This window comes from Boleophthalmus pectinirostris, unplaced genomic scaffold (genome assembly GCF_026225935.1).
Source record: "Boleophthalmus pectinirostris isolate CB_2022bp ecotype Guang Dong unplaced genomic scaffold, ASM2622593v1 HiC_scaffold_18, whole genome shotgun sequence".
NCBI classification, from domain to species: Eukaryota; Metazoa; Chordata; class Actinopteri; order Gobiiformes; family Gobiidae; genus Boleophthalmus; species Boleophthalmus pectinirostris.
In genome coordinates this window covers 43647869-43666348 of record NW_026571133.1, presented here as the reverse complement: position 1 = coordinate 43666348, position 18480 = coordinate 43647869, and the positions used below count along the sequence as shown (strand labels likewise).

The 18480-nt window shown below is 41.0% G+C and overlaps 1 protein-coding gene across 1 annotated transcript in view; it reads left to right on the top strand.

Annotated features, from left to right (window-relative positions):
- LOC110172426 (cilia- and flagella-associated protein 44) overlaps positions 1–18480 on the top strand; it is a 40398-nt gene that overhangs the window by 10340 nt on the left and 11578 nt on the right. The window contains exons 9-22 of the mRNA XM_055153215.1: positions 380–535; positions 1095–1142; positions 1344–1443; positions 2012–2106; positions 3282–3491; positions 3829–3939; positions 5045–5197; positions 7187–7390; positions 8043–8185; positions 8324–8597; positions 8678–8733; positions 8960–9122; positions 14331–14461; positions 17999–18195. Of these exons, the coding sequence (XP_055009190.1) occupies positions 380–535; positions 1095–1142; positions 1344–1443; positions 2012–2106; positions 3282–3491; positions 3829–3939; positions 5045–5197; positions 7187–7390; positions 8043–8185; positions 8324–8597; positions 8678–8733; positions 8960–9122; positions 14331–14461; positions 17999–18195 (2041 nt within the window). The remainder of the gene's footprint in view (positions 1–379; positions 536–1094; positions 1143–1343; positions 1444–2011; positions 2107–3281; positions 3492–3828; positions 3940–5044; positions 5198–7186; positions 7391–8042; positions 8186–8323; positions 8598–8677; positions 8734–8959; positions 9123–14330; positions 14462–17998; positions 18196–18480) is intronic.

The window sequence follows — 18480 nt, the reverse complement described above, 5'->3', positions numbered from 1 at the left end:
CCCCTGTGGCACCTGATTTTCCCAGTGGTCTCCCATCCAAGTACTAAGCAGGCCCGGCCCAGCTTAGCTTCTGAGACCCCCTTGAAAATGAGATGGTGACACATCTCAAGGGCTTATCCTCCAAACAAATAAATTCAAATTAAATTCAAATCTGAGGGGATCAGGCTTTGAAAAGCCGGTATGGCCACACATATCACCCACCATGTTCAATGTGGTGGGAGTGATTGTGGTCTGGCTCTGGCTTTAAGTTTATATGGGATCAGGCTTGGTAAGACTCAGGAAAAATATTTGTTTAGACCAGTTTAGTCCAGATTTCATTCCATGATACTGGGAAAGCCAAGTATATTGATTGTGTCACTGTAATGTGTGCTGTGCTCAGGGCTGGTACCTTGAGACCATTGACGATGCAGACAGCCAGGACGAAGGCAGCCGCTTTGAGCTGGAGCCCATGAACGAGCTGGTGTTGGGCCACAATGTCAGTCTGAGCTCTATGGTTCGCAGTGGACATCACGATTCCTTCATCTGGTACGCCCAGGTCTGTCCACCAGCACACACTCACTGAGCCCTCTGCTGCCTTTTACACACATTAGCATCACATTCAAGATATCTGCACAAACAATAAAAATGTAAAAAGAGTTGGTGAAACCATGTAACATAAAACTCCTGCACAAAAACAGGAACTCATGTCAGTAAACTAAACATAACCGAATGTGGAGCATGTTACAAAGAATTCATTGTGTGTTTAAACTTTGTTCACTGGGTTTAAACTCACCAGAATCCATCTGCTGCTGCATTCAGACTCAGGCCACCAGTACCAGTGGGTAGGAGAAATTGACAAATCACAGACCAACATTGTGGTTTGGGTCAAAGCCAAATGTGAAGCACCAAAAATGAACCAAAACTAACATTGCGATGCTGACTGATATGAATGTGCCTATTTGAGCAGAACTACACAGAAGCACTTTACTGCTCAGGCATATATGGGAATAAATTCAGAGCTTTTCTCTCAACTAGGTTCATCAAAAATTTGAATGCTTGCTCTGCTGTTTCGTACACTTATATAAAAACCAATGAGGTTATTGTTGTGTGCGCAGGATGCCATGGGAGCCATCTGGAAACTGGATCTGTCCTTCACCCACACGGTATCTGCATCCTCTCCTCTCTCCTTTCTATTTAAATTCAAACCCAGGTCTGAGAAACTACAGCACAGTACAATAGCATTTTGATCATTGCATTAGGCCTGCCAGACAGTATAACTCAGTCAAATGTCATTGGTTCTTAGAATCTGAGTCTTTAAATATGTTGGTTGGAGTCTTAAGCTTCAGATGTGTGGCTGTGTGCAGACCCCAGACCCAGAGTGCCTGTTCCAATTCCACTGTGGAGCCATTCAGGGCATGGACGTGTCCCGGAGTAGCCACCTGATGGCCACCACCGCGCTGGGACGTGAGTCTGTCTTTGAATAAATGTATGAATAATACACTTAGAGGCTAAAACAGTTCACTACTACAATACAAATGTTGAGCTACTTCTAAAGTAAATATTTGGATGGCTATAAATGTCATAAAGATCTCTATAGCTCAGCTTGAATTTAAATCTAGGGCAAAGCAGTGATTTGAATTTCTGGACAGAGGCTTATGTTCAGGGGAGGTAGAGTTCCACATTTTAGGAGCACCCACTGTAAAAGCTCTGTTTAGTCTGCTTAGTCCAGACAGTCAAAGAGGTTTGGCCAAAGCCAGTACTCTCTCTGCACACATGCTGTATATGTGCCCATGAAAAAGACTCTAGATAGCGTAGAAAGCTAAGTGGAAGAAAATGGATGGATGGACTTGAAACTCTACAGGCCAGTGGAGAGAGAGAACAGCTCATAAGCCTGATGCTTATGGATATACCATGTGGTAGATGGACATATACATGCTCCTGTCCCCATCTGAGTGAAGGACGATGAACACATCATTATAGTGATGAAGCTCCCTGGGGTGCTAGGTTCTGACAGAGCCAGTTTGCTCTACAGGTTCAGTCCGAGTTTTTGACTTCCTGTCCAAGAAGGAGCTGACGACCAATCGCTTTAACCAGGGAGGGACAGCTCTGTGCTGGGCCCCACCACAGGTCAGTCCCCTCTACTCACCCACCCTCACCCAGCCTGCTTTGACTGACACATTTATTGCTATGGTAACCCTAGTGCATGGGAACCAAGTGATATCGTGATTGGATATAGTCTTAGGCTACGTTCAGACTGCAGAGCTTAATGCTTAGTTTGGATTTTTTTTGTGAAATCCAATGTTTTTGCGAGGTCGTTCACATTTCCAATTAAATGCGACTTGTAATCTCCAGTGTGAACATTAAACGGCCCAAAAGTGTCCCGCATAAGCACTAGAGGACATGACAACGTCAACCGTAGTGAGCGTGCTCTGTGTTTACAGAAGTTGTCCAAACATGGACACAGCATTGAACACTTTAAGTTCCTTTCGTACCGGAGCCAGAACATGAACAACTTACTTGTTGTAAGGAGGAGACTGAGAAGGAAAAGAACGAGGTTTTTGGCCATGGTGTTTTGTGGGGCAGTCACAGCAAGAGTGGTGGGATAGCGAAGTGCTTCGCTTCAGTGACACAGAGTTCATTAACAATTTTTGTATGACGAGAAGAACGTTTGTGTACATTTGTGAGCGCCTACCTGTGCCACTCATGCGGGAGTAATCAACGGCACATGGCTATGAAAATCCATAAACCCACTCAAAGCAAGTAAGCAGTAAACCAGAGCTAAACAAATGGTCTAAAACACCATATAAGTGGGTCTAATCTAGTATGAAATGTAGGGTTTTTAGAGTTCTCTAGCCTTTTTAATGTTGTAGTTGGGTATTAGCATAGGATGTTCACTGTTAACTTTGACTCGAGATTTTAATCCAGTTTTTGTGTATAGATTTTAAATAATTCTTTTTAGTTAGTTAGTCTAGTTTTATTTAATGGAAATGTTGTACTAATTCATCCATGATGGTTTTTAGTCAACTACATTTTTTTTTTTTACTTTGATAAATTGTATAGTGATGCTTCCTGGGACATTGAGTTTGGGTATGGATGGAAGTGGCAGTAGTTTCTTTCGTTCATTCAGTTTAGTTTATGTTTTGTTTAGTCATATCAACCAAAAATGTCTGTATATTTAGTCATATGTTTAGTCATAGTCATTTACGTTTTAGTTTTACTTAGAAATCACACTACAGAAAACTGTGACAAGATATTGTAATGAATTAAATGACCATGGCATGATTGGTGGTGTGCCCTTGCAGGTGGAGCGGGGCAGGGGTCTGCTCGTTGTGGGCTTTGAGGATGGAGTGGTGCGTCTCCTAGATGTGTTTGACCCTGAGAGGCTGCAGATGATCCCACGACGCAACCGCAGAGGAGAGGCTGAGCTGCACCTCCGACAGGCCTTCAAACCCCACAGCACGAGTGTGAGCGCTGTAGCCTATGACCACAACGCAGACATGCTCGCCACTGCAGTGAGTCAAGCACACAGCAGCACAGCAAACAGTTAAACATACAACTATTTAGGTAATATAAGGCAGTCTGCATAGAACTAAATGGACATTTATTATGTTAAATATTAGACTCACTATTCTGTCTTTAACTGGACGACGTTCTCCACTACTTTGATCTTGTGGTTTTCAATTCATACTCTGCACAGATGTTTCTGTACACTGTGAACATCTTACACCCTGCAGTCTTGTGCTGGACTTCTTCACTTTTGTGTGCACTTTTATTGTGCATGTACTTTCTGTGTCAAACTGTGTTTGAGTGAAATGCCACAGTTTTGCAGTAGTCCCTTGTTGTTTGCAGAGCTCAGACTGCACAGTGTTCTTCTTCAGTGTGGGGGAGAAGTATCGGCCCCTGGGCTTTGTGCGCGTACCAGGCCCTGTGCAGGCTCTGGAGTGGTCTCCACGCACCCACGTGAGTCTTCCACATGCACCACACATCTCTGAATGAGATTTATTTTTGCCTAGTATGAAAGTGGTGTGTGAGTGAATGATGGTGATGGTTGGAGGGGCCGATGGCACAGATTGGCAGCCTCACTTCCGTCAGTCTGCCACAGGGCAGCTGTGGCTACTGTCCTGGAAAATTATCTTTTTAAATAACAGACATCCGTTGAAGCAACAAAAATAAAAGTTTATTTAATATCTTTGCAAAGAGAGGCAGAGGACACGTGTGCTCAATGCAGGGTTGTAACTCTGTCTGAGCTAGTGTCAGACTCACAAAACATATATAAGAGTGTCTAAACAAGTATTATCAAAAGAAAGGAAACATCTGCACCTGTGCTGGGTCATGATGCCCCAAAACATACGCAACGACAGTTAGTCCCTAATATGAGGAGAGCAGCTCTCATTAAATCAGGATATAAAGCACACAATGAAAAGTGTAAATAACTGCACGTAGTAGCAAAACTGTATTTTCCCATTACACTACAGTAGTAGCTTATCACCACTGAGTGTGGAGTGAAATGAATAATGAACTGTAAAGCACTTTTGGTATCTTGAAAGGCGCTATATAAATGCCATGATTAATTAATTAATTTACATGTAGAATGAAACATACAAACAATAAAGAATAGTAAATCAGGTCTGTAGCTTGTAAAAATAAATTTCAAAATTCAACCTAGTCAAAACTACTGTACACCAGATAATTATAAAAAAATTCAATATTTTTTTATTTTGTGTTTGTTGTTTGTGTTTCTTCCACATCACACAATCACATGATCAAATAACTTCACAATTTCACAGTATAAGGCCCTTAAATGCTGTAAAAAGGCCAATAACTTTACAGCTGAAAACTAAGACACCTTAAAGTGAGACTAAACACCTAAACTCCACCCACAACCACATTTCAAATAGAGCTGCTAAACTGGGCGAGGGCAGGAGGGGCGTTGTCTGGAGGTATACGGAACGACTGATATAACAGGTATCCACACTTAGATTAGCCATAGGTTTCATGAACACTGTAAAAAACTTGTAGGCTTAGATTGTCAGTTTTTAAATGAGCTGCTGTGTTGCTGCCTTAGAGTGAGAGCTGCCTGCTGGTGCTGTGTGGGACAGGGCATGTAGTGGAGGTGCAAAGTCCAGACCTGGAGCTGTCTGAGCAAAGACAGACTTATCAGCTGAGCACACTGTCCACCAAAGCCTTTTGCTTCAAAAGCATCAAGTCACGCATCCAGGTACCACCTACACTGCACCTGCATGTTTCATGTTTTACTATAAGATTTCACTCTCCCAAATTGTCAGCAGACACAAATCCAAGCATTCCCTACACACAGGAAAGTCATTCATTCAGTTCTAACACACGTTTTCACCTAAACATTATTCTATGTAATAAACTGTAAAATATTCATGGAAAGATGTTCAAAAGTTTGAATTGGCTGAATTAATATGTTTAAATCATGTCACACTAGTTAGACACATAGTACATAGTGTTGTCACAACACTAAAACAGCCTCAATTTAAATACTAGGGAATAGTCTCATTATTCAAAACCAATTCTGATACCACAATGATAATTAAAAACACTCTTTATTTAGACAATAGAATGTGATTTTAAACATTAAAGGGCACATATTACACTATTTCCTTCTGTGATTTTATGTTGTTTCCTCATCAGAAAATGCTCACTGTTGTGTTTTGTTTGATGCACACGTTTAACACAGAAACCCTGCATGTTTAGAGATTTTCTGTCAAATTGAAAGCACTCTTTTCCACCTTGTGATGTCATGCGGTAATACAGGAAGTGCTCATAGGCGTAGTTTGACTTTTCTGCTGGGGGGGCGAACATTTTAACCTGATTTAAAGTGTGTATTGTCATGTGCACAGTAAGGAAACACCTTGCCCTGTACAAAAAATGAAATGATCGCTTTACTGTCCACACCGCTGTGCATTATAACTGGTCTGTGACATTGCACACAATAGTTATAATGCTATTACACATACAACAGTAGTGTTCATAAGCCTCTCATAAAGCCAAGCTACACAGCACATCACACATGATGAGGGTCGGAGAGGGTGTGGTACATGGGGGTACGCTGCCAGGACTTAACCAGGACTAAAACAGGACTAAACCAGAACTGAACCAGGACTGAATGTCGGGACGTGCCCGAAGTGCGCCCACGTAGACCATCAGGTGACGGACTGGCGCAGAGCTCCGCACCCCGTGATCATGCTTTACGGACTCCCTACACCGCGGGCTTGGGGTTTTCTCTCTCAAGTCCAAGATTATTCCTGATTTAGTCCCAATTTAGTCCTGGTTTAGTCCAGGTTTAGACCTAGTTTAAACCTGGTTCCGTTCAGTCCTGGTTCAGTCCTGGTTTAGTCCTGGTTCAGACTAGGATTCACATTTATTTCATACAATCTTTTTGATTTATTGACATATTTAAAATATAAAAAAATTTTTTAAAAGTAAATATTTGTATTGACCATATTACAGACACAATGTCGTGACCTATTTAAGCTACTGAGGGGGCAGTGCCACTCCTGACCCTCCGCAAACTCCGCCTACGTCCTCTGTGTTTTAAATTCCACACACCTTTACTGAAATTATTTGGAAGATTTCAGCCCTGGAGTTTCCAGTCTCTACTAAACAAAAAATAAAATGTACCTGTTGACTTGAAAACTACTGCTTGATGGAATCATTAGGTGGAACAGAGTATTTTCTGCTTGGAGATGTTGACAGACTAATAACTGACAGTTATGCAAACATGTGAATGAAACAAAACACAACTCCAGGTATATTTGTTATATTGATGAGGTAGCAGCTTTATAATATGGCTTAAAGCTCATGAGAGCCAATTTGGCATCATATAGGACATTTAAGTCTTTGCAATTTTTTATATTCCCATGTGGTCTTATGTCTGTGTAATACCTCAGCAGTCCAGGTAGGTTCGTTAGTGGTTCATGGGTGTATATTAGTCTATGTGCTTGTAGTCTATGTCTATGTACTTGTTCTTATACAGCTCAAGATCATTCTAAAGCTATTCAGGACAGGGTCCTTTCTGTCCTGTGAATGAACATTTTTAGTATTGATACTTGTTCAATGAGTAGTTTCAATGCTAGTTTTGGTGTTGATTAGTACCTGATTGACTTTATACTATACTATTACTTTATACAATACTGTACTTTGGACAAGTGTAATAGTTCATAGTTTGTGTGTTTGTCAGAGAGAGGAGGTGGCCCAGAGACAGGCCCTGAAGGAAAAGAGACGCAGAGAGCGAGAGGAGTGGTTCAAACAGACCCAAAACTATGAGTTGGAGTCAGAGGAAGAACAAGAGGAGGAAAAACTGCCCCCCATCCACCTGCCTAATCCCCCCAGCCCCCTCTGCTGTGGCTTCTACTCACAGCCAGGACGCTTCTGGCTCTCCATGGTAATGCAGTCACACAAACAATACTTTCACTGTTAGTGAAAGTATTGTTTGTTTAGTTAGTCAGGGGGGTGCATGTTATGAGACACATGTGTAAACCAGCCAAATTTGATAGGAGTTTCATTCTTCTAAGAAGAAGAATGAAACTCCTACTGCATATATAGGGAGCAACACAGCTGTCAGGACAAAAGTTTGGAATAAGTGGGAACTACAGAGTGAAAAGGGTTCCGTCAGCATTCTCAGTCAAAGCTTCACACTTGTGGAAGTCTTGGTGGCAATGTTTAATTGTACTCTTCCTGTCAAATAAACCAATAAATTGAAATAAATAAATACACCAACTAAAACGGGGATCAAACCACCAACCATAGGATTGGTGGGCAAACGTTCCATCATTGTCATTTTTTGAATTACACACCACACAGCATTCTGGGAGATTTAGATATGTACAGTTCTATAAGTTTTGTTTTTCTTCTGTAATTCCAGAGGTTTTACAGTTATAGCACAGCATAGTTTCATAATGTGCATATTGGGAATTTATATTATAATATTGTGACTACTAATATGGGATAAACTCTCAGCTCAATGTAAGATAACACTGCATACCATAGGTCTCTGAGTAGTATGTGATGTGTGCTGTGTTACCTCTCCGTGACAGGGTGGATATGATGCGGGCTTCCTGTACCACTGTGAGTTCTCTGAGGATCAGGGGCAGGATCCTGCTCAGCGCCAGGACGAGCCCTTCAAGGCCCTGCCCATCCACAATGCAGAGCATGACCCCATAGTTTCTGTCACATTCAGGTACAACCCCCTCTCTCCCTCTCACCCTCCCCCTCCCCCCCTCTCTCTCCCTCTGTCTCCTTGCTGTGTCTCCTCTTTCCTTGTGTCTCATTTAAACATCCTGCTAAAGTTCAGAACAGTGTTCTATTCATGCTGCAGTTCTGAGCAGCACCTCCTGCTGTGTGGGATGACCTCTGGCTCGCTCAGAGTGTACCCGCTGAGCCCGGGTGACCACAACCTGGAGTCCATGCACCACTACTGGAACCTGAGTATCCATGACAACACCTATGGCGCTCTGCGGCACTTGCGTGTCAGCCATGATGAGCTGTTTGTCCTGACGGCTGGAGATGATGGGAACATCTTCAGCTTCAGTCTGCTACCTCCTGAGAAGCGGCCTCAACATGTCCCTCACACTAAAGTGCCCTCCCCCCAGGTTAGGGGACTCTCAGCCAAGCCACTTTTTTTTTTAATTGTTATATTTCTTTCTAAAATGTACTTGACTTATTTTCACAGACTGGTTTGGAGCATGAGGAAGTGGCCCAAGACATAGACAACCCCTCTGCTTACAGGTGTGTTTGCTTTGTCCTCTAATGTCCTCAGGTCTGAATCAGGAGTATCATGCAGTTCTACTCAACTATTTGTTTTATACACAAGTCAGAGAAGCTCTCTAATGAGTGTTTAAACCCTCTTCTAAATGTACCAAAGCCCCATGTTAAAGCCAGACTGAATGTTGTTGAGTGTTGTGTGGGCCTGGGATAGTGAGGCAGACTCAGATGGTTGTTGCGTGTTGTGCAGCATTGAGATGGCCAAGCAGATGCTGGAGAGTGACCGTGTGCAGCATGTAGCAGAGCAGAAGATCCTGAGGAAGCGCAAGACTCTAGGGGATCTCCAGAAGAGTGTCAGACTTCTACTATCCGAGAACCAGACTCTGCCCTTACACGTGCGCCTGCAGCCTCAGGTATGGACCAGAGCTTTTACACTCAAATGGCAATCAAAAAGGCGTCTATGACAGTATATTTTAACTGAAGCCCTTGACTAGTAGTGGAGCTGTTAAGGACCAAAAAGTGCCCAATTGTTCACTTTTGTGGTACAAGCATGAAACTTTGCCAGATTAGTAACGTTCCTAAGACCAACATTTCTGGATGTGGAACCAAGCTTAAGTCGACCCTGGAGCCGAGTACTGCCCATGTCACAAAATGGCTGACATATAAATGTGGCTGGGAGCTAAATTATTGCTTAAACTGCCTTTTTTGGAAAATAATGTTAAATTATCAAATAGGTTATAAAGATGAATATGTATGTATGTAAGATACAACCTACTGCAAATTGATTTCCAATGCTGTTTTTAGAGTGAAAGGAAACATTAAATCACAAAAATATTTGTTACTAAACTAATGGTGTTTTTTTAAAGATGTATTGTGTAACTTTTCTGGTCCCCATGGAGATGTTATTGCTTCATCTGGAATATTTCACAGTATGGCATTAAACTTTTCTATCTCCATGGAGACTAAACCAGACCAAGTTCCAGGTCAGATCTGTGGATAGGCGACCCGCTCACAGTCAGAATGTCTGTTTTTCTAGGTATTTTTGAGCTCTAAAACCACCTGTAATTGAATAAATGTAACGTAGAGTTATTTAATGTCACACTGTGGAACATTCCAGGCAAAGCAATGACATCTCTATAGAAACAAGCAGATGACAGACCCCGAATTAAAGTTACACAGTGCATTTTTAATAGTATTATGTACTGTGGCTAGTGCTTTTTGGTAATTTTACAGCAAAATAGGTAAATTTGCTAAATAATCTGGTCAAAAATGTGTAAGAATGAGTGTGTGTGAACTCCAGTGGCCGCTGTGATATCAAGTACGATGTGACATCACGCAGGACTGCCCTGATTACAGCCAGGTGTTTCTGTTTACAAATCCCTGGCTATAGGGATGGAATTTGTAATGTGGATGCCTTTTACACCAGTCACATTGTTCCTTATGCCCCCTAGCCCCGCCCCTCTCTCCTTTCACTCTCTTCATTAGTCCTCCAGGTACCACTCAGTTTATCAGCTCTATTTGAAATGTGTTTCTGGGCGGAGTTTAGGTGTTCAATCCCACTTTAAGGCAAATGTAAAATTTCATGAAAATAGTTTTGTGTTTGTTTGATTTGCTATCTTCATTTCTCCTCTTCTTTCTTTATCTTATATTATATTATTTCCAATGGTTAAATCACCTCTTCAGTCTTCCTTTTAGTTTCCTGGTTCAAATGGTATGGGGGTGTTTTTATTGCTCAAAAATACTTTGAAAAAAGCATGAATTCTAATTGTGAGTGGGGTCACCTCTCCATATATCTGACCTGTAAACATGGCCTGGTTGCGCCACTGGCTTGTCTCCAAGGTGATAGACAAGTTTAATGCCATACTAATCTGATAATTATTGCTCCCAGCAGAAAAGTTACATAGTAGATCTAGATTAATACTACTAAAAAATGTATGCCTAAAAAATAAAAAAATGCATTAATATTTGAATTGCCATTGTGTAAATGACCTTGCATTTTATTATCCTTACCATAATAAATGAGTGTTAGATTAGCAGCATCTCTTCATCGGCTCTTACATTGTCTTTTAAGGGGTCACAGCAATGGATTTAAATTTGTCGTGTGCCATGAATAAACCACAACCATCACCAAATGAAATTACTACCAAATTAATTTACCCCTCCTAAAACACATCACAGTATCATAATAACAATAATGACAACAGCAGCGGTGGACTGCTCATTCTGATAATCCCACACCAGACTGAGAACACCTTTGAAACTGTGGAGATGGTGATTTGGGATTATGGCCAAATTAAGGTGAGAGTCGACCTGGTTTTGTGATGGTGTCATATTTTCATTGCGATCTCTCAATCTGGAATGAGCTGTAGATGTTCAGACTAGCTAAAGAGGAGGCTCTGTTCACACCCATGCTGCAGTGAGATATGGATTGTAATAAAGATAAAAACCCATTATTAAGATCACAAATTTTCTATGTTTTGTGACAAGCAAGAGATCCTGCTAAATGTAAGAATGTATTAGGGTTAGGTAAGGGTTAGGTAAGAATTCAGATATTTGAGCAGTAAACACATTTGTTATGGCTTCTAGTTTAACATGAGGTAGTCCGTAGTTCGTAGTTTTGATTTCTTTTATTTGCAGATTTTCAGCATGCGTTTGCGTATGCGGTGCAGTGCGGTGCAGTCAAAGATCGTGTTGGTCGCCCTCCACAATGCCCTCGTCCCCACACACCTGTCTCCCTATTTGACCTGATTATTTGACCTAATTTCCCTAGGACCCACCCTCTTATGTGGACCCACCCTCTTACACTATAAACCAAAAGACTTAAATTAACTGAAGTAACTTAAGTTGGGACTGAATATAATTCATTTTAACATTTCTATAAATTTAAGAATAATATTTTAATAGTTGGTTTTAAAGTATAATAAAATATGAATTTATGGTAAATAAAAAATAACTTTTTAAATAAATTAAATTATGGCTCAAACAACATTTTCAGTCCTTAACTGAATAAACACAAGACTGATATGTTTAATGCCATACAGTGAAAGATCTTCATTAAAGGTTGTGGACCCCCCACCAGAAAAGTTATAATTTGCCATTAAGTATTTTAGTATTTTAAGACACCAGATCTACCCAGCCCCACAGATTGGGGATGGAAGCATGATTGCAGTCACCGGTTACTGTTGTGGACCACACTCCCCCAGGCAAAGGACACATGCTGTGAACTTATCAAGTGTCGATGCAGAGTAGCCTGTGGTGGGAGATGCAAGTGTGCAAAAGCACATTTGGCATGTACAGATTTATGCAAATATGGCAGCAGCTGCACTTAGAGCACTTTGAATAAGTTTAACGATTTAAGGTAGATCTCTGTTAAGTGTTAAGGGTTAAGCCTCTCTTCCATTCAGCATGCATTCCATGCATTTAATTATCATTATGAAATATGATATGGCACTTGCAGATCTTTAGAGATGGTTAAACGTTTTTTGTTATCAAAAACCCAATAAATACAGCTTTGAAAGATAAAATATTATATTAATTTGAATTTCAACCACAGGGAACCCACACAACACTTACATTCTCAAGAAAAATGATCACATGACCTCTTTAATGCTTTGGAGTTTATGAAAAATTGTTGTTCAACAGTACAAAATGGATAACTATAGAAATTAGACTATAAGAACCCTTTCTTATATACAGTCCCTGACAAAAGTCTTGTCGCTTATCCATTTTGTAGAAACAAAAGCTTATAACTTGACTTTAAATTAATCGATTGGTTTTAGAAATGTCTCATATGAAGCTAAAACCCTTCCAAATTATGCTCAATATACTAAAAAAAATTTGCTTCACTGAAAAAAGATTGATCATTTAATGAACACAGAAAGGTCAGATTTTGGAAAGACAAAAGTCTTGTGGCCTTGTCATATGATGCACCCAATCCTAGATTACAGCCTCACCTGTGGTCAGTTACTACTGATCAATCAGTTAGTGGGTGTGTATATAAAAAGAAGCCCAGCACACCAGACCTTCACATCAACTGCAACTTGACCTCTGACAACATGCCTAAGATCCACCCTGAGACCAAAGTGTTAATTATCAAGAGGCTGAAGACCAGATCCACTGCTGAGGTGGTGACACCTTCAATGTGTCTCAGCGTCAAGTACAAAGAATAAGAAAAAGATCTGAAATGACTGGAGATGTTTTTGACAAGCCCAGGTCCGGCAGACCCCGCAAGACAACTGCTCGGGAGGACCGTTTGTTGATTCGAAAATCCAAGGCCCCTTTTCCACTGCAGCAGACTCCACCAGGCCTGGTCACCTCAAGTCCCTGTGTCAACCACAACAGTTTGTAGAATTCTGTCTCGAAATGGCCTCCATGGTCGAATCAGTGCACAGAAACCAGCACTAAACAAAAGGCAATTAAAAAACTGTGTGGCATTTGCCAAGGCCCACAGCCTGCTAAAAGGATGGACACTGGAAAAGTGGCAGAAGGTGGATTTCTCAGATGAATCTTCAGTTAAATTACATCACAGCTGCCACAAATATTGCAGGAGACCTACTGGAGCCTACATGGATCCAAGATTTGGTGGTGGAAAAATCATGGCCTGGGGTTACATCCGGTATGGGGCTGTGCGAGACATTTGCAGGGTTGAAGGCAATATCAATAGCCTAAAATATCAAGACATATTAGCTACCTCTTACATTCCCAACCATAAAAGGGGTCAAATTTTGCAGCAGGATGGTGCTCCATTGCATAATTCTATCTCGACATCAAAGTTTTTCAAGCTGAAGAAGATCAAGGTGGTCCAGGACTGGCCAGCCCAGTCACCAGACATGAACATCACTGAGCATGGCTGGGGTAGAATGAAAGAGGAAGCATGGAAGGCAAAACCAAAGAATCTTGATGAACTCTGGGAGGCATGTAAGACGCTTTCTTTGCTATTCCTGATGACTTCATCAACAAATTGTATGAATCGTTGTTGAACCGCATGGATGTAGTCCTTGAAGCTCATGGAGTCATACAAGATATTAAATATGGATCTCACAGCACCACTACTTCATTCACTGACGTTATGCAACATATTTTTGTATTTGAAGTAAATTATTTGTTAAATTTTCTGTAGGCGACAAAACTTTTGTCTTGCCAAAATCTGACCTTTCTGTGTTCATTAAATGATCAATCTTTTTTCAGTGAAGCAAATTTATTTTAGTTTATTGAGCATAATTTGGGAGAGTTTTAGCTTTCATATGAGACATTTCTAAAACCAATCGATTAATTTAAAGTCAAATTATAAGCTTTTGTTTCTACAAAATGGATAAGCGACAAGACTTTTGTCAGGGACTGTATATATTATGCAGTATTTTTTTATCACAGCCTCGTTTTCATGTAGTCCATTTTGTGACATGTGCAGTTCTCAGCTCCAGTGTTAAATTAGACTTGGTTCCATATCCAGAAATAATAGTCTTGGGGGTGGCAAAGTTTCATGCTTGTGGCATAAACGGGAAATATTTTGGTCCTTAACAGCTCCACTATAGTGGGTATAGACAAATCTACACACAAGACAGAGAAAAGTCATCCTGTACAGTAGTCTGGGTCTGATTTGTTGGTGCTTACATGTTTTGCAGGAGCTACGTTTGGACATGCATTTTGTGGAGCAGGTGGAGCGTGTGAAGGCACAGAGGCTCAAAGAGGTGCAGAGGCAGCAGGGCTGGGAGGAGGAGCACAGCCACCATGCTCTGGAGAAACTGCACAATTGGTACTCACAGGATATGCTTGGAATATATTTTATAGTGTTTCAAACTAAAAGCCTTTGGCTTTCTGTAGCATTGCATTTTGTCAAAAACCTGTGCGTAAAATCCATGCACATAATCTGCCTCTCTTCCTCCAGAGTGCTAAGGCTCTCTTTGTTTCCATAAGCACATTGTAATACACCTTCACCAGACTCCGTTGAATAGCCTTCACTATACCATTTAATACTAGGGATGGAACGAGATCTTCCACCATGAGTTTTCGCAGGGTCAAATTGCCATGAGTCTGGACGCACATAGGAAAAACAGTGTTGCGAGATTTGATCTGTGTTTACATGTGGCCTAGGCATGGAAGGGTTGTACCTTAATCAGGCTCTGGAAAGTTGTGTGTCTTTGAGCAACTGTAGCTAAAAGACTCCTTTACACACAGAGTTGTAAGTCATGTCTTCAGATAGAGAACACTCTGTTCCAGTTTTTATTTTGTATTGTTAGGTCCAGTGTTGACACAGATAACCAGTGCTAAAGTTGGTTTAAAAAGGTTGTAAAATTATGATCAAATATGCAGAAGCACATCTAATTCACCCGCAGACAGCACTGAGCATGCAGTGTTTTTCACACTTAAACATAGTTTGAAAAAGATTCACAAAAAGATATTTAGTTAGTTTAAAGTAAGAAAGGAGAACGAAGGGCTGAAGCAACACAGAGGACAGAGGAGCATATCTGGTTTTTGTCTAATCATTTACATAAAAGTGAAGTGTAATAGACATATTGTATATTGAGTATCATTATCACCATCATCATCATCATCATAATATATCAGTACGTTCAACATTATTATTGTCCCAAAGTGAAACTGGTGTGCAGCAGCATCAGACATACAGTAGACATACAGTACAATGCAATAATACACTTAACCACAGTTTAAGCTATCTAGTTATGGCTTCAGACAAAAATGAAGTCCAAACTCTCTGAATCCTGATCCAGGTAATTTTCAGACACTGCACAGAAGGAAGGAGGTTAAACTCCTCAAAGGGCGGGTGGTCAGGGCTTTCCATTATTTGTTGGGCTTTACAAATCACCCTTTCTGTTCCACGCTCAACTTAAAAAAAAAACAAAAAAACAATTGGTTCAGCGGTCAGATCCCACTGGTTGGTGATGTGATTTCCGCTCCCACAGATGAATACTTTCATTGTGTCCTTGAGCAAGACACTTAACCCACCTTGCCCCTGGTGTCTGTGTACACTAGAATGTGAATGTGTGTGTGAATGTGTGAGTGGTTCCTTGATGTAAAGCCTTGTAGCCTTGTAGTGCCTTGAAGGTAGAAAAGCACTATATGAAAATGTCACCAATTACCAATTAGATGTCATGCAGCCGGGATTGCTGTGAGCCTATGATTTTACCTGCCACTTTGATCAACTCAGCCACAGAGAGGACACCAAACCAACAGACAATACAAAATGCAAGGACAGATTTAATAAAACTCTGATAAAAAAAAAAAGGGGGGGGTCAAAAGAACATTACTGACATTAAAAGCATTCTCTTTCCTTAAAAAAAAACAGTCTTTGCTGTTTGTGCAGATCAGTGTTCGGTTAAAGTGTAGGGCACTGTCAATAATTGTCCCCAAGTATGTATATTCAGAGACAAAGTCAACCTTTTTTCCCTGAATCACAGAATGAGTGCCACTAAGGGGCCACTTTCGAAAGTCTACCAGTCTTTAGTCTTTGATACATTAATAACACAAATAAAAGCATTCACACCATTCAATAAAATCATCTAACATAGGTCTGTGACTACTCTCATTGTCTGTTAAGAGATTCACAGTGACTATATTGTCTGCAAATTTCGGGATTTGTTATTAAATATGCTTCTGCAGTCATTGGTACAAAATAAAAAGCAAAGACAGTAACACGCAGCCATGTGATCAGTGGAACAATACAGTCAAGAAGACATGGCATCATTTACTTTAAAACACTGTGTCCTGCATAAGAAAAAAAAACACAATCCAAACAGCGCAGTTAAAAGATACAGCTAGATAGTATTGAAGGCTAGGTCTATGAACAGAAGCTGAGCATGGCTTTTCCAGTTGCCTCACTAGCAGATGAAGCAAGGTCAGTGGAGCATCCCTGTCTCTATTTGTTCTATATGCATATTGCATTGGATTGAGTTTATTCTGGTAAATGGTCACATTTTTCTATAGCACTTTTCCACCTTCAAGGCACTCAAAGCGCTTTACAACAAGGAACCACTCACCCATTCATACACACATTCACACACCAGTGTACGCAGACACTGTGGGCAAGGTGGGTTAAGTGTCTTGCCCAAAGTCACAACGACAGCATTCATCTGTGGGAGCTGGAATCACACCAGCCAACCTGTGGCTCAGTGGATCTGACCACTCAACCTGTGATGTTTATGTCGAGAGCTGGAATCAAACCACCAACCTTCAGATCAGTGGGCGAATGCTCTGCCACACAGGTGTCAAACATAAGGCCCGGGGGCCAGATCCGGCCCTCCAAGACCTTTAATGTGGCCCTTGGGTGATTTTCTACTAAAATATTTAAATTATATTTTCTATTAAAATCTTGGTAATTTTCTGTGGTGTTTATCGCAGCAGCGTCTCCAGCGTCTCTGTACGTGGCCCCTCCCACCAGAGCAGCACAAATGAAGACTTGTCTCTTTCCAAACGCTCTTAAAGGACGATCGTTTTGACTGTTGACCGTGACACCCTCATCAGAAACATGTCCAACATGAGAAAAGTGGAGCCAAGTGCAGGATTTTCCAAGAAAAATTTACTTATTCCTATTTACATACAAGTTAATGTTAAAACATTGTGTTGAAATTGAATTTTTCTTAAAGTTTCAGGTTGTTCATAATATTAGAATATTATAATAAGAAAGAGTTCATCAATTAAAAAAGATTTCTGCAATAGATTTGTGTTTCTGTGCACAAATATTTGAACTTATTGTTATTTTTGGGGTTTATATGCCATGAGTTTTCTGATCCGCCCCTTTGGGATCAAAGTAGGTTGGATACAGCCCCCGGACCAAAATGAGTTTGACACCCCTGGTCTACCAACTGAGCTACTGCTGCCCCACCTTCTGCACCTGGTTTAAAATTTGCAGCTTCACCAGCTTTTCAAATGTTTTCAGGACGAGTGAGGTGAGTGTCACTGGTCTAAAGTTATTAAGAACCTTAGGCAGGTCCATTTGGCCACAAGGACATCGTGGAACCATGGGTAAATATTTTCTGAAAGATACCACTTAATTGGGAAGTACAAGACTTGAGCACATGACCCTGACCAGGGCTCTGCAGATGAAACTAAGAATAAGGTTTCTATGTCGTTTACAAAGTCTGCAGAATATAAGGCCTTGAATGATGACACTTAAAGCACTCTGAGTCTATTTAGTTCTTCAGAGAAACACATGACATTTTTCACGAAGAAATATGTTGAGTTTGTATCTTATCACTTTCAAAAACAGGAACACATGATGATGAGCACACATTGTACCTCTGATTGTTCGTTCCAAATCTGTGGTTGTTTGCAGGTTTAAAGACTCCAGTGTGTTAACAGTGGTGGGCATAGAGTCTGACCACAGAGTATCCACATACTGCCTGCCCTCTGTGCCTGTGACCTGCCAGGCCTCAGCCAGGAGAGCCAGTCACAGCAGCTCCAGGAGTTCCACCAGCACTGAGGTCTGCAAAGGGCAGGCCAAGTCAGGCAGAGGGGCTGCTACCATCACAGGTCTCACACACACACACACCCCTCTCTTTTTCTCTCACTCTCTTGGTTTCTTTCTCTGTCTCCCACTCCTCCCCGTCCTTCTCAGATACATTCTAAAGGTCTTATGGGATGTGAAGTCATGATGCCAGTGGAGTCATTTGTGGAGTCAGTTGATACTAACTGCTGTGTCTGAAGCGCTCAAGTTAGACTTTAATTTGAGCTTTGTTCATCTCAAACTGGCCATAAATGAATAACTTAGTTGGAACTGTAACAGGTGATTTGTGCTGTTACAAGTCCTTCTGATTA